The following is a 23,303-nucleotide window of genomic DNA, read 5'->3' on the forward strand; positions in this document are numbered from 1 at the left end:
AAATTAAACTGCTATTTTCAGTTTAGGTTCAGTAACAGTAGTTACTATGGCAGCAAAAGCTGACTATCAAATGTCTTAAAAGATTTTAAAGTAAAAGATTTTAAAATTTGTTGCTGATAGGCTTTAACAATGGTTTCATAATACAGATATTTTACAAATTAAACATACAAAGTATCTGCTTTTACAGAGAATGCCATTTTTTTCTAACAGGCTCCTTTTTTTGTTTTGTTTTTTGTTTTTGTTTTTTAAACTAACAGACTCTTTAAAAGCAACCTATAGAATGCTGAATACAGTATAATGTGGATCTTGTATAAATAAACCTTTGTCAACTCAGTATCACTACGAATATCAATTTAGCCTGACTCTGTTACAAACTGTATCTATATGTTTCTATTTTCAAATGGGATGAATTCAAATAGGATGGGTTGGTGAAAAAGTCTAAAGTGTATGAAGTGAAGTTTTAATAATTTCAAGTTCAAATTATAAAGCATGACATTTTAGGTATTTCTAAAAATCTCTTCTATTAGAGTGTAAAGACAATATGTCATTTAAAAAAATTTAATGTTTGCTTATTTTTGAGAGAGTGAGACATAGCACAAGTGGGGGAGGGGCAGAGAGAGAGGGAGACCCAGACTCCAAAGCAGGCTCCAGGCTCCAAGCTGTCAGCATAGAGCCCAACCAGGGGCTCGAACCCACGGACTGCGAGATCATGACCTTGCGAAGTCAGCGCTTAACTGACAGCCACCCAGGTGCCCAAGACAATATCTTATTTTAAGCATAAAGATAACACAACAAGTTAAGTTTAAATCCTCAGGCACTAAAATCCTTAGGTGATCTCTCTTGTTCATTAAAGAAATCCCCTATAGTACCAGTCAACTATAATTTTTTTCTAGCATGTTCTTTCCTATAGTTACTTTTATTGTATAAAGTTATGTTGAAACTTTTATCTTAGGCATAATAGTTTAATATGAAATCCTCATCTATTTATTTAATATGTTTGAGTCTTACCACGTTATATCAATTCCTGGACTACCTGTACAACAAGTTTTAAAAGCTTTGCACATTTTATTTTTATCAGGATTAAGTATTTTCTCTGTCTAATCCATCAAGAACATGAATGGTATTAAATGTTATAAACTATGGTAAATTTTAAAACAGATGGCTCACTTATTATACTCAAGTAAATGAAAATTATCATAATAAAAACACAAGTAATTGTAAGAACAAAAGTGGTTAATAACAAAAATATATAGATAGGGGTTCATTAATGGTATTTTCTGAGTGTATATAGTTTATTCAATTCTGAGTTGATCAATTACACTTCAATTTGTTGGAGCACTTAAAAATGGTACAAAATAGTCCTATTTATATTTCTTGGTAGACAGCAAACTAAAATAGTAGTATTTTTATTAAATTATAAAAATATTTTCATATTTTCTATTTAATATAGATTTTTTAAAGGAAAAATTAAGGTACAGTTCTACTGTAGTGTAATAGTTGATGATATATTTAATGTGAGATTTTTTTTTTAAACTTTATTTGCAACCCATTGGAGGACTGGTAATTTAAATTTACATATTGTAGCAGTATTTATTTTTTTGTTTTGTTTTAGACTGAAGAGAATAAAATAGTAAAAAAATTGAGAATGTCATATGATGAGATTATTAATAAGACATTTGTTTCTGTTAAATACACAAATATGTGCATGTATATATATACAAACACTATACATACGTGTATATATATTTCATGCATGTATGTATATTTATATAGCATATATGAGTGTATGTACACATACACAAATTGTACATAAAAATATATAAGTCTCAGTACACAGTTACAATCGTGTGTTTTGCCACCTTGTATCTTGGTCACCAAAATTTTGAAAGAATTTGAAACTGATAAAGAAACTGATTTTACTCTTGTTTCAGGCTGTGTAAGGTTGATGTTGAGTAATAATCCTTCGTATAGAGTCTTTTTTTTTTTTTAATGTTTATTCATTTTTGAGAGCGAGGGTGCCAGCGGGGTAGGGGTAGAGAAGAGGAGCAGAGGATCTGAAGCAGGCTCTGCGCTGGCAGCAGCTAGCCCGACATGGGGCTCGAACTCAAAAACTGTGAGATCATGAGCTGAGCTGAAGTCAGACGCTCAACCGACTGAACCACCCAGATGCCCCTAGAGTCTTTTAATCTATTAAAAAGAAGCTTAAGGGTCTAAAATATATCAAGTGGGTGAAATATTGGGTTGAGTAAGTGTCACCTACATGACACTGAAGGATAAAGCAGAACATAGTATTTTTGACTTACGACATGCTGAATTTTATTTATTTATTTACTTACTTACTTATTTATTTATTTTTAAGTTTATTTATTTTGAGAGAGAGAGAATGACCAGGGGAGGGGCAGAGAGAGAGGGAGAGAGAGAATCCCAAGCAGGCTCCGCACCATCAGTGCAGAGCCTGATGTGGGGCTCAAACCCATGAGCCTTGAGATCATGACCTGAGCCTTGAGATCATGTCCTGAGCCTTAAACAAGAGTCGGCCACTCAACTGACTGAGGCACCCAGGCACCCCGACATGCTGAATTTTAAATGCTAGTGGAAAAAAAATGAATTTTCAACCACAAAGAGTCCCATCGTATCCAGGGAAGTTTTGTGTAAGAGGTATTGGTACTGACCATATTCTACTGCAGCTTTGAGCAGTGCTTCAGCATGAGTGGAGCCAAACGCATTACGAACAAATCGTCTCCTTCGACGAAGATCATCTTCCCAGTAATCCAAACGCCAGAAATCATGCAATTGGCTAGGAATGAGGAAATAAACAGTAGGCACTATTAATAACAATGCATAACTGGAAATATTTTTTTTACATAACATTAAGGCTTTATTTCTTTGGTCTCAATGGAGAATTAAGATGATTTTTGAGATATTTATGTTTTACGATTGTGTTTACATACATATTTCCTGTCCAAATGACCAAAACTTAAAAGAGTAACATTCTCATATTTTAAGCATTGTAATAGTCAGCTCTGTTTTCTCTACAATGTTCTTCTTTCTACTGAAAACATTAATCATGGGGAGTTCAGTAACAAATGCAGCATCAAATTACAAGTATTAATGGCACAGTTTTCCTTCTTTTACACTGTCTTTAACAAGGCTTGTAAATCACAGGATAGACCTCACTACAAATAGTTTGCAATTTAATGACCATGGTTTCTTAGTAGACTGAATTAAGAACCATAAAATACTGCCTGCTTGGATTTGGTGGAACAATGATTAAAATAATGTGCTGAAATATTCATTGAAATAATTCCCTGCTGCCCACAGCAACCTGAGAAAAGTGCAATTTTATCCATTATTAATAATACTGAATTAGAGCTGCAAAAAATTCCAGTATGTGGTAATTGTCTTGGTAAATTATTATTCTAACACTAACAGAGTCCTTGGATGATTTTACTGCTTTCAGCTAATATAAACCATTAACAATTACGGCCTTCACTGGGTAACATGGTCTAAACCATGTTATGCTCTAAACTAATATTAAAAATCCATGAGATATTTCAGAAACTACTGAAATCTGTTCATTGTATATCAATGGAATGTTTCACAATATAATTTTTGTTTTCAATTCAATTTCAATAACCATTGGTGATAAAAGCCACTGTCTGAGAAGTCTGTTTTTGTCTCTCTCTAGTATTTGGAGTAATATACTCAAGAGATAATATTCTAATGTTCTTGAACAGCACTATTCATAAAAACACATAAAATGCTTTCATAGAAGATTTGATTTCACTTTTATTTTGCTATTTTATTGTAAAAGAATACTATATTTTATTAAAGCAGGAACTGTATATGTTTTGCTCATCATTATATCTCTAGTACAATATCTAGGACATACTATGTTTTTGAATAGTCAATGAATTTATTATGCCAATTCTTCACCTTGAAAACCTATAGACATGTAGTCATTGAGAATAGTAATACACTTTTGAAAAACATTTTGGATTTTGTGGCTATCCAATTTTGTTTTCCACAACTTAATTGTTAAAGAATATAACAAGGTAAGGGATATATAAAGAGAATATTAAAATTATAAGCATTTGAAGTATATTTGAATACACTTGTTTTTCTACACATCTTAATTATTAAAACTTTATTTTTCTTTCAAAATAAGATTGCCAAAGAATAATGGTTACAAGTACCTCTGTGAATTTAAAATAGGACAGTATCTATCCTTACAAATACAGACTAATCGTAGTGGTTTAAGGAAGACCCTGCTAAAAACTTGCTATACAGATTTTCCTTAAGAGTGTGTCAAAATTGGGGTGTGGTTGGCTTAGTCAGTTAAGGGTCCCACTCCTGATTTTGGCTTGGGTCATGATCTCATGGTTCCTGAGATGCAGCCTCACATCATATTGGACTCTGTGCTGACAGCATGGAGCCTTCTTGGGATTCTCTCCCTCTTTCTCTGTCTCTTACCCCCACATGCTCTCTCTCTCCCAAAATAAATAAATAAAAATTAAAAAATAGAGTATGTTAAAATCAAATTTTGAATTCCCCAGGAGAGACAGATCTAATATTATCTCAAATTACCAACTATAGACATATTTTTCTCTATTCCTCCTATTAGGTATGACTGAAAAAATTTGGACACTATATGTAAAACAAATATAACAAGACTCTGAAAGTTGGAAAGCAGAAGGCAGACTGACTAATGACCCCAGGGCCAAAGAATAAATTTAGTAGAGTTGCCAGGGTTGTCTTTTTGCCTCACATATCCTAGACCTCAAGGCAAAGAGGCTAGCAACCTAGATTAGACCCGTGGGCACAGACCAAAAAAAAAAGTCCCCAACAAAAGCCTGGTTTCTTCAGCCAAAGAACCAAGAAAGGTGCAACCCAGCAAAAGAGAAAACTTTTAGACAACTATTGCACTCTAGCTCAACACCACAGAAAAACAGTAGCCCCACTCTACCCACACCAGAAAGTAAGTGGGAAGTCTACTAATCAAGATGTAATCTCAATCAAGAGATTGAGTCTCTAACATTCTCAGTCAGGGGTGTTTCAGAGAAGGACAATAGGGAACCAGGACTTGCATCTCTGAACACCACCCTCAAGAAGTCAGCGGACACCATGTGGAGGGCCTGGATTTCCCCCCCTGCCAAACAGTAATGAGATGTTCTTCTCCCTCCTCACTCGGGTGGTATCAGAGAACGCCTAGTAGAGAGTCAGGACTTTCACCTCTGATCAACACCAATAAGGCTACCCACACTAGCCTCACTAGCTAGAACTCCCGCCCCTACCAAGTAGTAATGAGGCACTGCCTCCTCCCTCACTCTCTAGACGTCAGTAGAATCCAGATGGGGAATCTGGAGTTCTACCTCCACCTGGCAGGAAAGATGCAGTGCTTCCCTATTTCTCCTAATGGATGAATGTCAGAGAGGGTCAACTAAAACAAGAGGTTTAAATAGGATACAATATATCTCAAAGAATAATAAGAAAATATCGCCTTTCAATCTAAAGTTACATGTCACATCAAGAACTTGGAAGATTTCAAACAGAATGTAAAATGTCACCAATAGATGCTAATACTGAGATGACAGGGATGTTAGAATTTTCTGACAAGGATTTTAAACCACGTATGATTTTTAAAAAATGCTTCACCGAGCAATTATGAACATGCTTGAAACAAATAAAAAAAAATAGAAAGCCTCAGGAAAGAAACAAAAAGTCTCACTCAGCAAAAAATTAGAAGATATAAAAAGTACCAAAGAAATTTTAGAACTGACAAATAAATGACCAAAATAAAAAGCTCAGTGAATGGGCTTAACAGCAGAATGGAAAGGACAGAAGAAAGATTTAGTTAAATGGCAGATAGAATAATAGATATTACCCAATCTGAATAACAGAGAAAATGGACTGAAAAAAAAAAAGGAACAAAGCCTCAGGGATCTATGAATTATAACATCCAAAATATTTGGGTCATGGAAAGGAGAGAGGAAAGAGAGCAGGGCTGAAATAGTCCCTGAAAAAATAATGGCTGAATATTTCTCAAATTTGGCAAAAAAAAGCATAATGTACAGATTTAAGAAGCTGACTGAACTCCATACATCTGAAGAAATTTATGCCAAGGCAAATCATGATTAAACTTCTGAAACAAAGGACAAAGCAAAACCTACAAAGCAGCCAGAGAAAAATGACATCTCACCTACAGGTATAAAACAATTGACAGCATATTTTATATCAAAAGCTACGGTGGCCAGAAGAAATGGCCAAATATATTTTATGTACTGAAAAAAAAAAAAGAACTGTCAACTCAGATTCCTATAACCAGTGAAAATACTACCCAGGAATGAAAAATTAAGATTTTTCAGATGAATGAAAACAAAGTATTTGTTGCCATCAAAGCCAGTCTAAAAAGTGGCTATAACCAGTCTTATAAACACAAGGGAAGCAATAAAAGGAACATTGGAACACCAGGAAGGAAGAAGGACCATAATAAGCAAAACATGAGTAAATATGTGTTTTAAATTATGATTTATCATAGAAGTAAAAATTTTAACACTGTCCAATGTGGTTCTAAGTATGTGTAGAGGTAATATTTAAGACAAAGAGATTATAAGTGGGGGAGGGTAAAGGGATGTAAAGGAAATAAAGATTCTGTACTTCATTTGGACTGGTAAAACACAGCAGACTCTGATAAAATACATATACATAATGTCATACTTAAGACAACCACTAAAAAATCTATACAAAGAGATATACTCAAAAACATGATGGATGAATCAATATGGAATTCCAAGAAATGTTCAAGTAACCCACAAGAAGACATGAAAAACAAAACACAGCAATGGAAAACAAGGAGAATAAACAAACAATAAATAATAATGCTTTAAAAAGAATGCTGTCTGCAAGAAATCAACTTCAAATATAATAATACAGGCAAGTGGAAAATAAAGAATAAAAAAGATATATCATTCAAACACTAATCAAAGGAAAGCAGGAGTGGCTATATTAATATAACAAATACTCCAGAAAAAATAAAATTACTAGAGATAAAGAAGGACCTTATCTAATGACACAAAGGCCAATCTACCAATTATATACCAATCCCAAATGTGTATGCACCAAACAATAGAGGAGGAAAATATGTCAAGCAAAAACTGATAAACTAAAAGGAGATGACAAATACAGAGCTATATTGTGTGTATATACACCCTTCTTTTCAGCAATTGATAGAACACCTAGTTAGAAGATCAGCAAAGATACAGAAGAACACAGTACCACCATCAGCCAACATTTTTAGAACATGCAACAACAACAGAGGAATACACATTGTTCAAGACAGACCATATGCTGGGCCACAGCACACATCCAACAAATTTAGAAAACTGAAATCCTATAGTGTACTCTCCTACAAAAAAGGAATAAAGACAGAAATCAGTAACAGAAAGGCAACAGAAAAAAAAAAAAAGTCCTCAGACACTTGGAAACTAAAACAACACACTTCTAAATAACCTATGGGTCAAAAAAAAAAATTCTCAAGGGAAAACAAAAAATACAATGAATTGAATAAAAATTACAATAAAACTATCAAACTTTGTGGGACCCCACTAAAACAGTAATGATAGGAAAATTTATAGTGCAAATACATACATTAGAAAAGATGAAATATCTCAAATCAATACCCTAAATTCCAACATTAAGAATAGAAAAATAAGAGCAAAGCAAGCAGAAGGAAATAGTAAAGATGAAAGTAAGAATCAATGAAATTCAAAACAGAAAAACAACAAAGAAAATCAATACAACAAACAGCTGAGTCTTAATACCAGTAAAACTGACAAAGAAAAAAGAAAGAAGAGAAAGATTACCAATACCCGCAATGAAACAGCATATATTGTTACAGACCCTGAGGCCATCAAGAGCATAATCAGTAAATGCTGTAAAATACTCTACACACATAAATTTGACAGCTTTAACAAAATGGGCAAATTTCTTAAACAGTACAAACTACCATAACTCACTCAATATGAAATAGATAATATGAATAGATCATTAACTATTAAGGAGATTTAAGACATTACTTAAAAACTCTCCCAAAAGAATCTCCAGGCCTACATGGTTTTACTGGAAAATTCTATCAAACATTTAAAGAAAACTGATCCTGGTTATACATGATTTCACCTAGAAAATAGGGAAGGAAACTTTTCTCAACTAATATTATAGCTAGTATAATACCAAAATAAAAACCAAAGACAGTACAAAGAAGAATACTACAGACCAACATCGCTTATGTATACAGACAAAAAATCCTAAATAAAATACAAGCAAATAGAATTACACAATATATAATAAAAATTATACATGATGACAATTGAAGTTTATTCCAGGAATGCTGGTTTGGCTCAACGTTTGAAAATTAATTAATATAATCCACCAAATTAATGGCTGAAGAAAAATCACATGATCAGTCAATATAGAAAAGAATTTGATAAAATTCAACATTCATCCATGATGAAAGAAATTTTCAGAAAAACAGGAATAAAGGACAACTTCTTCAGCTTGATAAAAACATCTACAAAAATCCAATAGCTAAATTATACTAAAAGAAGAAGGAATGAATGATTTTCCCCTAAAACTGGGAAAAATACAAAATATCTGCTCCCACTCCTCTTATTCAACAAAGTACTAGAATTTGTAGCCAATGCAATCAAACAAAAAAGGCAAAAAAGAATACAGAATAGGAAAGAGAGAAATAAACTGTCTTTGTTTGCAGAAAACATTATTTTCTATGTAGAAAATCAAACAACATCTATCAAAACCCCCTGAAAGTAATGCCTGGGTCTAACAAAGTCACAGATTAACATAAACATATCAATTGTAATCTCTATATGCTAGCAATGAACACATGAACACTGAAATAAAAACACAATTTAAATTAACAAAAAAAGAGAGTTACAAATGTAACAAAACATGTACAGGACTTGTGTAATGAAAACTACACAGTAACGATGAAAGAAATATAATACCTAAATAAAATGGAAAGCCATACCATGTTCATGGATTGGAAAACTCAATATAGTAAATGTATCAATTCTCCCCAAATTGATACACAGGCTTAATATAATTCCTTTAAGAATTCCAGCAAGAGTTTTAGTATATTTAAAAAAGATTGTTCTAAAACTTATATAACAGAAGGTTAAAGGGGGAGGAACCAGTCTACTTGACTTCAAGACATTAAATAGTTAAAGACTATGTGATACTGGCAAGGAATAGACCTATAGATTAGACAAACAGAATAGAGAACCAATAAATAAACCTACGCAAAGATGCCCAGCTGATTTTGACAAAGGTAGAAAATTAATTCAATGGAGGAAAGATATCTTTCCACTGAATTGCTGGAGCAATTGAACATACAGAGGCAAAAAGAAAAAACAAAAAACAAAAAACAAAAACAAAAAAACAAACCTCCCTCCCAAAAATAAACCGCAAAAAAACAAGAGACAAAAACCCCTGACCTAAATCTCATGTCTTTAAGAAATTTGACTCAAAATGGCTCAGAAACATAAATAATTGTAAAACTATAAAATAAATTAGGGAAAAAAGGAGAGAATCTTTGTAATTGGCTAGGTAAGGAGTTTGTAGATTTGACACCAGAAGCATAAGCCTGGGAAGGAAAAATTGATAAACTGGATTATACAGAAATTAAAAAAAAAACATTTGCTCTACAAAAGAACCTGTCAAAAGGATGAAAAGAGTGGGTGAAGATACTTGCCAACCACATATCTGATAAAGAAGTAAAATCTAGAATATATGAAAAATTACCAAAACCTAACAGTAAAATAAAGCAAACTATACAATTAGATCATGGTCAAAAGGCATGAAGAGACATTTCACTGAAGAGGACAACCAGATGGCAAATACACACATGAAAAGATATTCAATATCACTATCCATTAGGGACAGACCAATTAAAACCACGTGAGATATTATTATATACCTATAAGAATTGCTAGAATAAAACAAAGTGACGACAGAAACTGCTGGTAAAAATATGGAGAAACTGGACCACTCATTCATTTGCTGGCAAGAATGTAAAACAGAACAGTCACTAGAGAAAACAGTTTTCTTAAAAATTAAACATGCAATTATCATTTGATCCAGCATTGTATTCGTGGGCATTTATCCTACAGAAATGAAGACTTATGTTCACAGGAAAACATGTACACAAATGTTTATAAAAGCTTTATTTGTAATACCCCCAAAATGAAAACAACCCAGTTGTCCTTCAATAGGTAAAAATGGTTCAACAACTGTGTCACATCCATACCATGGAATACTACTCAGCAGTAAAGTAAGACAAACTATTGATACATAAAACAACCTGGATGAATCCTCATGGAATTATGCTGATTGAAAAAAACTATCTACAAAGGTTACATACAGTGTCATTCCATTTACATAACATTCTTGAAATGACAAAATTATAGAACTGGAGAACAGACCAGTGTGGAGAGTCAGGAGGAGGGAGGGTGTTGCCATAAAAGAGCAACATGAGGGACCCTGGTGAAAATGGAAATGTTCTGTATCTTGACCATATCAGTACCCTAGTTGTAATATACTGTAGTTCTGCAAGATGTTACCGTTGGCAGAAACTGGATAAAAAGGACATGTGATCTGTCTTAGTTCTTAACCTGAATGTGAATCTACAATTATCTCAAAATAAAGTTCAATTTTAAAAATGTCTGCACTATACTGAGACTTCATTACGTATGTAAAATTTCCTAATACTCACAAATATATCTCCTAATATAATGTAGTTATACAAATTAATTCAATACCCTATACCTCCTTTATATTTACTCTTCATGATGAAAAACAAACTTTTCCTTCACTATCTGTGTTCCCTAAACAGCTCTACATAAAGAAGAATCTTGGATCCTTATTCCTAGGGTTAATATCTATTTCAGTTGGGGAAATATAGCACGTACCAATACTCCAGCAACCCGCTATTTTTATGGGCACCTGGGGTAGAGAATACTGCATATAGAACAAGCGAGGTCCAGGATGGTACTGGGAGCAAATTATAAGGAATGCACCACTTTTCTCTGTGGAGGGAAAGGACACACAGGAAACTAATGTCCAGTTTTGACTGACAGTTATTTCCTTCTCTACTGGAGAAACACATAAGCGCCTAACACCTGTTAACCAAGTTCAAAGAATAAATGACAGAGTAAAAGCTACATCTCAATGGAAAGTCATTCTTCCTTCTAATATCACAAACGAGTTTAAATTGTGAAAGACTGTATTCTGTCATATCTATTTAAAAAAATCACCATTGTTAATCTCGAAATCTAATTTCCTGTTCATTTCAAATGCATTTTCTGTTTTGTTCCATTTTAAATTACGTTTCTCCTTTACCATTTTAGACTAAAAAATATCCTTATGTTAATTAAACAAGTCAATAATATACTTCTTGATTCATATAAAAATTTAAGTATAAGTAACCATGAAAAATATTTAACTGTAGTTTCAAAAATCTAAAATCCATCTTCTTATTTTTTTTGACAGGGGAAACTGTGAAAATTTGAATATTTGTTTTCTGATTTGTTCTTATGGTATTTTTCCCATTATCTATATAGAAATTATTTTACAGTACTGAGAGTCAGTCTTGAATCATATTTGGGGTTTTCAATATTTGAACAGACATAAACTCTTCTAAACAACTGTCTGTTCCTTTTAGACCCTACTTATTTTACTCTTTTTAGTTTAAAGATAGTGCTGGCACTGAGTATAGATGAAATAACAATAGGAATTGGAGAGTTGTGCTTTCCTTGGATCATCTTCTAAAGTTACTGTTGGTCTCCAACAACAGGCCAGTCCAGTGGGTATCATTTACCTAGACTGTGCCTTTGAACTTGAAAGGGTGCCAGTAGTATCTTCCACTTCTTGTTCCAAATCCACTGTAGTGGAGGAAGGAGTTTTCTACCTTATTCACCACTCTGTGCTTTTTTCCCTTCCCTTCTCCAACCCTAGTAGAAAAGGGGACTTTTTCCTCATTTTATTTATTTTTTCCGTAAAATGTAATTACTTACTGAGAGATGGTTAACACTAGCAAGAAATACACCGGTTTATTTTATAGATGTTCCCGTCTGATGAGTCTGAAAACCCTGAACCCTAGGTCCCCGAAAATGTGCAAATTACACTGGTCCAAGACTCATACAGCAAGAGGCTAGAAAAAGCACCCATATGGCCCTGGCCTTATATAATCTGGAAGAAACCATGTTCCCGGAAGGTGGAGGTGAGGCAGGGGGTAGAGAAGAGGACAAAGACCAGGCACAGGGGGAACTAGATGCTCAGAAGAGGCTGAGCAAATGGGCAAACTGTTCTCTGTAGGAAAGATAAAGCAGTATTTTGTACCAACAGTGGATTGTTAGGTCAAAGCAGGGGAAGAAGCCGGTTCCGTCACTATGGAAACTGATGGAGGACTTAACGTTAGTTTTGTCAACTACACCTCCGCTCTGGGTTTTGGTCTGTCTCACGTTTATCTCATAGTTTTGTGTTGTTCCTCTGCACTTGTGTTCCTCTTCTTTTTCTTCTTCCTTTTTGTTTTTTTGGTATGTGTTTTTCACTCACAATGGTTTCTTTTTTTGCTGGCATTTTTGCTACTGTATTTTCATAGTTATGTTTTTAAAACTTCTTACAAATACTGAAAGGTTTTTATTGCTGAATTTCTCTTCATGGGACTTGTACTTTTTTTCTTGAAAATTTTGAAATCTGCTTTCCTACATGACTTATATCTGGTGTTCCCATTAAAAATTTTTTTTTAATGTTTATTTATTGATAGAGAGAGAGAGAGCACGAGCAGGGGAGGGGCAAAGAGAGAGGGAGATACAGAATCTGAAGCAGACTCCAGGCTCCGAGCTGTCAGCACAGAGCCTGACGTGGGGCTCGAACCCACGAACTGTGAGATCGTGACCTGAGCCGAAGTCGGACACTCAACCGACTGAGCCACCCAGGCGCCCCTAGTGTTCTCATTTTTATAAAGAAATATGTGGTAATTTACTCATCACTAAGCCATGGATGACTTTTCTGCATCCACAAAGCTCCTGAAATGGCATGCAAAATTTTGAGGGATATGTACATGTGTATTTTGGGAAAAGAGGTCCACAATTTTAACAGAATTTTTCTCAAAACTGTTTCTGATCCAAATGCTTAGAAATATTGCTAAAGAGTATATAAATTATTCTCTCCTTGTGTCCCCATTTTTTCTGATACTATTTACCAGCAAGTCAAGAATCATTAGAGGTCCTTTTGTTGGCGGAATGTTATGCCTCCAAAAGTCCTATATTCTAGCACCATTATATCTGGCGTCTGTGACAGGTTACCAACTTAGGTCATCACTCTGTTTTTTTTATGAACTACTATTTCTTTCTTTCTTTCTTTCTTTCTTTCTTTCTTTCTTTCTTTCTTTCCTTCTTCAATGTTTTCATTCAAAAGGATATTTACTGAGCACTTATCCCTTGTTAGTAATATTCTTGGTGCTGAAGATATATTCTGGTAGCAAAACATATATAATAAATGGATAAATATACTCCTTTCCTTTTATTCTCACTTAGCATGTTCTTCGCTGTTTTACCACTGAAATTCATCAATATACAAGACCACAGAGTCTTTAAATCGTTCCTCTATCGCTCCTTCCATTTCAAATTCCAGTATAATGAATCTGGACCACTCTCCTATACCATAAACAACAATAAACTCAAACTGGATTAAAGGTCTAAATGTGAGACCTCAAACCATAAAAACTATAGAAAACTCAAGCAGTAAGTTCTCTGACAGCTGCCTAGCAACATTTTTTTTCTCATTATGTCTCCTCTGGCAAGGGAAAGAAAAACAAAAATAATTAGGATTACACCAAAATAAAAGGTTTTTACATAGCAAAGGAAACCACTAACAAAACGAATAGGCAACCTACTGAATGGAAGAAGATATTTGCAAATGATACATCCAAGAAAGGGTATATTGACCAAAATATATAAAGAACTTCTACAACACAACACCAATAAAACAAATAACCTGATTAAAAAATAAGCAGAGGAACTGGACATTTTTCCAAAAAAGACATACAGATTGCCAACACAAATGTAAAGATGCCCAACATTGCTAACCATCAGGAAGTGCATGTCAAGACCACAACGAGATCGCCTTACACCTGTCAGAATGGCCGTAATCAAAAAGAAAGGAAATAGCAGGTGTTGGTGACAATGTGAGGAATGAGGAAAAGGAACCCTCATGCGCTGTCAGTGGGAATGTTAACTGGTGCAGCCACTATGGAAAACAGTATGGAATTTCCTCAAAACATTAAAAATTAGAAATACCATATGACCCAGTAATTCCACTACTGGGTATTCACCCAAAGAAAATGAAAACAGTGTTTCAAAAAATATGTGCACCCCTCTGTTTATTGCAGCGTTTACAATAGCCAAGATAAGGAAGCAACCCAAGTGTCCAGTGATAGATGAATGGACAAAGAGGATATAATATATATCATACAGAATGTATTCTTTATATATTATATATGTATAACAGAATATTACTCAGCTAGAAAAAGGAGAGCTTGCCATTTGTGACAACATGGACCGAAACGGCATTATGTTAAGTTAAATAAGTCAAACAGAGAAAGACAAATGCCATGTGATTTTATTTATACGTGGAATCTAAAAAACAAATAAGCAAGCAAACAAAAAAGCAAAAAGAGACCCATAAATACAGAGAATAAACTGGTGGTTGTCAGAGGGGAGGGGGATGGGGGCAAAATGAGTGAAGGGGAGTGGGAAATACAGGCTTCCAGTTATGAAATGAATAAGTTATGGGGATAAAAGGTACAGCCTGGGGAATATAGTTAATGGTATTGTAGTAGTGTTTTACGACAGATGGTAGTGACACTTGTGGTGAGCACAGCATAGTGTACAGACTTTTTGCATCTCTATGTTGTACACCCAAAACTAACGTAACACGTATACCAACTATGCTTCTATAAAAATTGAAACTAAAAAAAAAATAAAATTTCAGTGTATGTACTATACTTTGCTATATTCTTCTACAACCTGTGAGCAACTCCAGAAAAACAAGAGACCACTGCACTAAGTTTTTAAGAAGAACTCCAGAAATGACTGTTATTAATAATTTGCAAGCAGGATGAAAAATTGTACTGTGTGATACACCTCGTTAGATAAGTATATTTTCCATGTCCTAAGTTAGGTTTCCTTTTATTCTCACTTAGCATGTTCTTCGCTGTTTTACCACTGAAATTCATCAATATACAAGACCGCAGAGTCTTTAAATTGTTCCTCTATCACTCCTTCCGTTTCAAATTCCAGTATAATGAATCTGGACCACTCTCCTATACCATAAACAAAAATATTCATTTAATGCCCTGAGTTAGGTTTACAAACACGTCTTTCATGAAGGAGGTCTGATTTAGACTCCCTGCAGTTGGAGAGCAGGTGTCCAGGTGAACATGTGCATGTGATGCTGTACAAGCATCACCAAAGTTATACAGGGGGGTCACGCTGCGCTGAAGTTCTGTTTGGACTTGTGAGTTTTTAGCATTGATAATGTCATGCCTGATACCTCTAATTTGTCAGCTAGGAGGGTGAATGTGATATCGTATGTATTATTTCCATTTGTTTATTTATTTTAGTCCTGTAATTTTGTTTTTACCTCTTAGGACTGAGTATAGAAACATAGAGTACCATATGTATGTTTTGTTCATGAGTGTGGTTTTATAAGCCGCGTAAGTGCTGGAAAGGAGTAGGTAAACAGCCAGTAATTAATCAAGAGAAGATCACCAGTTAGGCTGTATTATGATATTAATGTTACTATGAATGTAATGGTGTTCATTAAATGAAATTTGGTATTATTTTAGCATAAATAGAGTTCAGGAAATCATAGTTGTTCTCCACAAAATTTTTAATAATTATATTTTAGGCTCATGAGAATATACTACAGTTCCTTACTGCCCTCCCAGGAATGGATCACCTTCATAAGCTAGGGAGAAAACTGAATTTACCTGGCAAAGCATGACTGTACTGTTCATTGGTTACTTAGTATTTGGTAACAAAAATTACCCGATGGAACAGAGATAAGAGCAAAAAGAACAAAGGAATATTTTGCTAACTGTACACATCAAATACAGTGAGAATCTGAATTTCTACTTTATTAAAGAATTGGTGGTAATTACTAGGGTCAGGACTTCTGTGCATGACTTTTAATCTAACCAAGATCAAAGACAAACACTAAAATTAACTGGCAGACTGGAGATTATACTTCTCCAACCATTTTGAAATAAAGCACATCTATGTGACTTAAAACGTGAGCAAAGGTGAGTCATTTCCAGACAAAAGTTTTAAGAGCCAATGAACAATCTGCCACTTTTCCTTCCCTCCACTGTAGTAATCAAGAAAATATGCACTGATATGGAATTTCCACCGTTTTGCATCCCTGAGTGACCTCAAGGAAATGAGCTTCCCTGCAGACCCATGTTGGGCATGCAGTGTAAGTGAGAAATAAACTTCTCTTGGGTTGAACTGAAGGTCATACGTCACTGTTGTATAATCTAACCCAATTGAGTAAATTCCTAGAATAATAATACTTTTTCAAGGTCCAATCTTTACTGTGAGCCTACTGTGTTCCAGACACTTTTCTAAGCAATGTATATGTAAAACTCTTCACTGTTTGATATATTCCATTTGAGATAAGTACTGTTATTAACCCATTTTACAAATGAGGAAATGGAGGCACAGTTAAATATGTGCCCACCATGAAGCAACCAGGAGGTGACAGGAAAAGAACCCACCCCCAGGATGGCTGACTCCCTAACTCATGCTCCCCTGCCTCAAACTGTAAACAAAGCAACTGAGGAAGGGGAGCCTGGGTGGCTCAGCTGGTTAAGCATCCAGCTTCGGCTCAGGTCACGATCTCAGTAGGTGAGTTTGAGCCCCATGTTGGGCTCTGTGCAGCCTGGAGCCTGCTTCAGATTCTTTGCCTCCCTCTCTCTCTCTCTCTCTCTCAAAAAAAATACACACACACACACACACACACACACACACACACACACACATATATATATATATGGGGCATCTGGGTGGTTCAGTCAGTTAAGCATCTGACTTCAGCTCAGGTCATGATCTTGCAGTTTGTGAGTCTGAGCCCCGAGTTGGGCTCTGTGCTGACAGCTTAGAACCTGGAGCCTGCTTTGGATTCTGTGTCTCCTTCTCTGTCTCGCTGCCCCTCCCCTGCTCGTGCTCTCTCTCCCTCCCTCCCTCCCTCTCTCTCTCAAAAATAAACATAAATAAATAAATAAATAAATAAATAAATAAATAAATAAATGAAAGCAACTGAGGAAACGGACTATCTTGAGGCTATTACACTGAAAGCACCAGCACAGCTGTTTCCTGCTTCTCTATAAGCAGAACTAATTGTTGTGAATGAACAATAATAACCATGAAATACACAGAATGCTGTGTGCTTATTGTGTATGCTCATCATATAGTCAGCAAATATTTAGTGGACACCTACTATGACCCAGGCCACAGGCTGAAGTACTAGGTGTGCACAGATGAATAGACTAACATGATTCCTGCCTTTACGCACCTTTCAATCTATCTCATAATGCAAATAAGCAAATAAACCTATAGTTAATTTTTTTAAGTGTTAGGAAGGAAAGAGATGAGATATAATAATAAAAACAGGGAAACCAACTGGCTGCTTAAGTGAATGTACAAGTACACAGGTGGGAGTATGCTAATGAAACATAATTATAAAACATGTTGGCAAAAAGAAGTCTACATTTATTGGCATCCTTTGTTCTCCTCCCTAAGAAAAATCATTGGCCTTTTATTTAACATCCTTGTGGGCTGTTTAGTCAATTCCTAGTGATATATATCACCTCAATGCTGTAAGTGCATGTCTGTATGTGTGCAAGCCCTCTTCTCCAAATTATATATCTGCACGTACATTCGACATATATCTTAAGCCATTTTTACTGTTCTGACTCTTTTTCCTATGTATTACTGAGCACTTCTTCCAAAGTCTTCTCTCTCTAACGTGCTTCCATCTTCTCTAACTCAGGTTGTATATTATATATGGTCATTTAAATTACAAATTAATCGGTGATGCTCCTGAAAAATGCACCCTTCCTGTCTCTGAAAAGTGCACTTCTCACATTCTGACACTGCAAAGTCAAAGTTCAGAAAGCCAAATCCCTGTTTTGAGCCCATTCTTTTTCAGCCAGACTAGTTTGCTCCCTCTCCACATGATTACTGAACCTGGAAGGAGAGACAGGATCCCATAACAAGGATGCCAAATACACCATTGGGGATGCATTCCAACCTCTGGCTATATCGTTTGTTCCCATGCATATCAGTGGGGAGTAGTTACAATGAAAGATGAGTCTTGAGAATCTCTGAAACATTTTGGATTCACAGAAGAGGGAGACAGTGATTGATGAATGTATGTGAATTAAGCAAGGTTCCCAATTAACTATAATGAAAGTTCTGGTGAAAAAATAATGAGAATTACTAAAGTGTACGTTAGACTGTACAAGCTATACTTAACAATGAGAATATTTTTATTAGCAATCTAATCAAACAGCTAAGACATGAAAAAGAAAGTGGGTAGAAAAGAAACATTTTTGCCTAAAATCTGTTTCCTGTGTGGGTTTCTTATTTTTTACCCGAGTTCCCATCTAACTTTTTGCTTATGCTGTGGCTCTCTCTAGATTTGTAGCTTCTTCGTCTTCTTTTTTCCCTGTACTGTTTACTGAAGTGACAACCCTTTGTACTTCTCATTACTTTTGATCCTAATTTACTTTATCAGAAAGAGGAAAAAGTAGTATCATTGGGTTTACATATGATAATATCATCATAACATGAAAAGTAAAACCTTTCAGCATAAACTACATTATATAAAAAAGTGAACTCACAGTGAACTTTGAAAAGCCATGTTAATGTTATCTGGTAATTTTATTTTTTTATTAAAAAACATTTTTTAATGTTTGTTTATTTTTGAGAGAGAGACAGAGCACGAGAAGGAGAGGGATAGAGAGAGAGGGAGACACAGAATCCAAAGCAAGCTCCAGACTCTGAGTGGTCAGTACAGAGCCCAATGTGGGGTTTGAATTTACGAACTGCAAGATCATGACCTGAGCTGAAGTCAGATGCTTAACTGACTGAGCCATCCAGGCGCCCCCCGATCTGGTAATTTTAAAGGAGGATATGTTATATTGCAAGTTTGAAGGTAGATGCATGCCTATTTGATAAAGGGGTGAACAAACCATTCAAGAAAAAAATCTTTATTCTGTTCCCAAATAACCCCATCAAAGGGTTTATATTACTTATTTAAATTTTTTAAAAACATTTATTCATTTTTGAGAGACAGAGAGAGACAGAGAGTGAGTGGGGGAGGGGCAGAGGGAGAGAGGGAGACCCAGAATCTGAAGCAGGCTCCAGGCTCTGAGCTGTCAGCACAGAGCCCGATGTGGGGCTCGAACTCACAGACCATGAGATTATGATCTGAGTGAAGTTGGACACTCAACCAACTGAGCCACCCAGGCGCCCCAATATATTACTTATTCTTAATACTGCAGAAAGAAAAGTCCTGATAGAGTATTGGATAGTTTATTTGATCCTTTAATTTGCTTTTTCTTTTCTTTTCTTCAGGGAAAGCAGTTTTCTGAGGACAAAAAAAAAATTTAGGTGATTACTTTTGCTTTGTGGGTGTACCATCACTCCCCAAGAGCCTGGTTTCCTGGTATCATAAGGAATAAAGTGGTTTTACAGCCTTTAAGGGATAGTTTTTAATGTGAAAATGATAGATGAGAATAAGCCTGTAAGCATCTCGTCAGGTCCTATATGTTATCATAACGCAAGAACAGCTATTTTAAGTGTGTTGCCCAGGAAATTGTGCTCGATTCCCACAAAATATTTGTTTACAATGGTTGTATATTGTCTCAACTAGAAGAAGAGAAACGCAATGAGGAGTTGAATATCCAGACAGGGCTGTAGAGTTGATGCCTGAGCTTCCCTTAATCTGCAGCTAAAGAGGAAGAGCTGCCCCACTGGAGCACTGTCGTCTCAGTTTCCATAAAGGTGGTTTCTTAAGGAGGTCACTAGGTGTGACCCTCCATAAAATATTTGGTAGGGATGGGTTTTAATGGTGAAACGGTTTAAGGGACAATTTGATATAGTTTATTAATGTGGGGGGGGGAGTGGCTCCAATATTATGAACAATTAAACAAGGAGGCAGAGCTGGAGAGTAGAGCAGAGAAGTCGTTTCCAAAAAGAAGAAGAAAAGACCTTCATTCAATGAGCACATGATTAGCACATGTTTAATTGCATTTTCATTCTTTGTTTTTTCATCTTGAACCAACCATTCTTCTGACTCAGCCTTTTTGCAGGGAGAGGGGGAGCAATGGCATTCAAAGCTTTTTAGAGTTTATAGACTCCTTTTCTTTCCCTCTTCTAGTAGAGCTAGACTCTCCACTTAAAGCAATCTTAGGACAGAAATAACTACCTTAATCTTCATTGAGAAAATTGTAAAATTACTTGTGAACATCTAATTCTGGACAGCAATTGCCGTGCTTGAAGAAAGGAGATTTTCTGCCATCCTAATAATTACTGCTGTGGTGAATAGGCTTAAGTATTTTAGAAATTATAATTAAAAATTCTTCCCATAAGACTTCAGAAATTGATCACCATAAGAAACCACATAGAAAAGGATTTACTTAACTTTGAGGAATATCCTCATACTAAGTTGTATAATTTTCAATTATCTTTAAAATTGCATTTGTTATTGCCAAATAAATATTTTCTAAATCCTATAAAATATAAAAGGGGTCCCATTGGTTACATAACAGTTACAAGTCTGGTATTATGTAAGATTATTTATTTACGTTTATGATGCTATTACATTCTCCAAACCTCAGTTCCTTCATTTATAAAATGAGGATAAATAAAACTTACTTGATAGAATTGTCACAAGGAAGGCATGTGAAGCATTGAACTCAGTGCATGGTACATATAAGTAAGAGGTGGCAATAGGGGGAAGAATAGATAGAAACAGGTTCAAATCCTAGCCCTGCCACTTGTTAGGTGAATGACAACTTGTCTGAGTATTAGTTTTCTTCTCTATATGAGTTACTAACTTATCTATATAGTTATTAATAGTTCTTCACCCAGTGCTTGCTAAAAGTCTACCGATAAATAACAATTATATCAGCTGGTAAACAAACTAAGTGTGCTTAGGTTTCCATTTCTATTAAACTACAACAATAAGTTTCCAGAAATTCAGATATATATTTTTAAAGTCTAATAGTTTTAAATGCAACATTTAATTGAGGTGACATACATACAGAAGTAAATTCTTTTATCCTTCTTGGCAGGGTCACAGAGTGAAACTCTTTCCAATTTCATCACCCCTACCACATTTAGAATCTCTATTCTCTTCACACTGTCCTTCAAACTTGTGCTATTCCTCTCATTAAAATATCGATGCTTATCCAATTAGCAATGAGTTGTGTATTATTCTTTGCTATGCTTCTATGTTTATTTTGGTCACCTGCCATTCTTCTCTCTAAATATCCTTGCTTGTAAATTTGGTAATTAAACAAATTATTGTATTTTGGTGGATCTCAACTTTTCATTTAATACCTCATGCACGTACACCTTGACTCTCTTAGTAGACTATAAACAAGAGATCGAGATGTTTGTTTTATGCAGCTTTGTAACCCCACAGATTTCGAGCAGTGTTTGCAAATAATAGGTATGTAATAATATTTGTTAATTTGATTTTTCTCTCATGGCATTGTCTTGTGATAAAAATTAGATTTAACTTTTAAAACCAAATTATGACAGAGACAAATCTTAAAAGGTAGAGCAAAGCTAGTAATTACTAACCATGCTTAAGAATTTTAACAGAACCATCCATATATGGTCTATTAGGCTTTTCCACCGGTGCGCATTAAGTGGAATGGGATTAGTTATTAAACTTCTGATAATGGCACTAAAAATACCACTTTCTTAGTAGCTTATCATCACTTTGTAGGAGGGAATGATTTGCCAGTAACATATCTAACCCAAATAGGAAAACATAACATAGTAAATTAAGAACATGGTGACAATTTAGTCTGCCTCCGTGAAGTTTGCTTCAGGCTACACAATTATTTCAGTAATCAGATGCAAGCTGGTGCATTTATATTTGATTCTTTCTGGTATTTATGAGCCCACCAAAGAAAAATGTTAGCATTCAAAAAAAACTATCTGACAATATACTTTCAAAACTAATTGAAAAAGTATGCTTATTAGTTTTACAATTAACTTTCTATTTACAAAGTCTCTCAACTTTGTTGACACTTAATTTTGTCCATTCAGAAAACAACCGAATCCTATACCCCCCTCACTTTGATTTTTTTCCTACAAATATTGATCCTTAAAAATATAAAACCATTTTTATTTTATATTTAAAATTAAAAAAATATTTATTTTGGAGAGACAGAGCATTTATTTATTTATTTTTATTTATTTATTTATTTATTTTTGAGAGACAGAGTATGAGTGGGGTAGGAGCAGAGAGAGAGAAGTCATAGAATCTGAAACAGGCTCCAGGCTCTGAGCTGTCAGCATGGAGCTTGATGTGGGGGCTTGAACCCCCGAACTATGAGATCATGACCTGAGCCGAAGTTGGACACCCAACTGACTGAGCCACTCAGGCGCCCCTAAAACCATTTTTAAAAGCAATTTTATCTGATATATGTATATATACATATATATGTGTGTATGTATATATATGTATATATATATGTATATATATATGTATGTATATACATATGTGTATATATATGTATATATATACATATATATATATATTTTTTTTTTTTTTTAAGAGAGAGAGAGAGAGAGCATGTGTTGGGGAGGGGCAGAGAGAGAGGGGGAGAGGGAGAGAGAATCCCAAGCCCTGATAATGTGGAGCCTGACACAGGGCTTGAACCCATTAACCTTGAGATCTGACCTGGGCCCAAACCAAGAGTTGGATGCCTAGCTGAATGAGCCACCCAGGCGCTCCTCCCTGATATTTATTTGTCACACTGAGAGTCTTATAATAATAGACAAAAAAAAAAAAAAAAAACCACTCCACTAGGTAAGTACTCATAAGGCAAACTTTTCATTACATTTAATCTAATTCTCATTAATGTAGATAATATTTTGAAAAACTGTATTCACAATAGAGGAATAATTTTTAAATTATTTTCA

At 34.9% G+C, this 23,303-nt stretch overlaps 1 protein-coding gene across 11 annotated transcripts in view; it reads right to left on the minus strand.

Annotated features, from left to right (window-relative positions):
- NBEA (neurobeachin) overlaps positions 1-23,303 on the minus strand; it is a 678,106-nt gene that overhangs the window by 241,105 nt on the left and 413,698 nt on the right. For all 11 annotated transcript variants that reach the window (XM_078434421.2, XM_078434419.2, XM_078434413.2 and 8 more), the window contains one exon: positions 2,673-2,797. In XM_078434421.2, the coding sequence (XP_078290547.1) occupies positions 2,673-2,797 (125 nt within the window). The remainder of the gene's footprint in view (positions 1-2,672; positions 2,798-23,303) is intronic.

The sequence above is a fragment of the Panthera onca genome, chromosome A1 (assembly GCF_046562875.1).
Source record: "Panthera onca isolate mPanOnc1 chromosome A1, mPanOnc1 haplotype 2, whole genome shotgun sequence".
Taxonomy (NCBI): Eukaryota; Metazoa; Chordata; class Mammalia; order Carnivora; family Felidae; genus Panthera; species Panthera onca.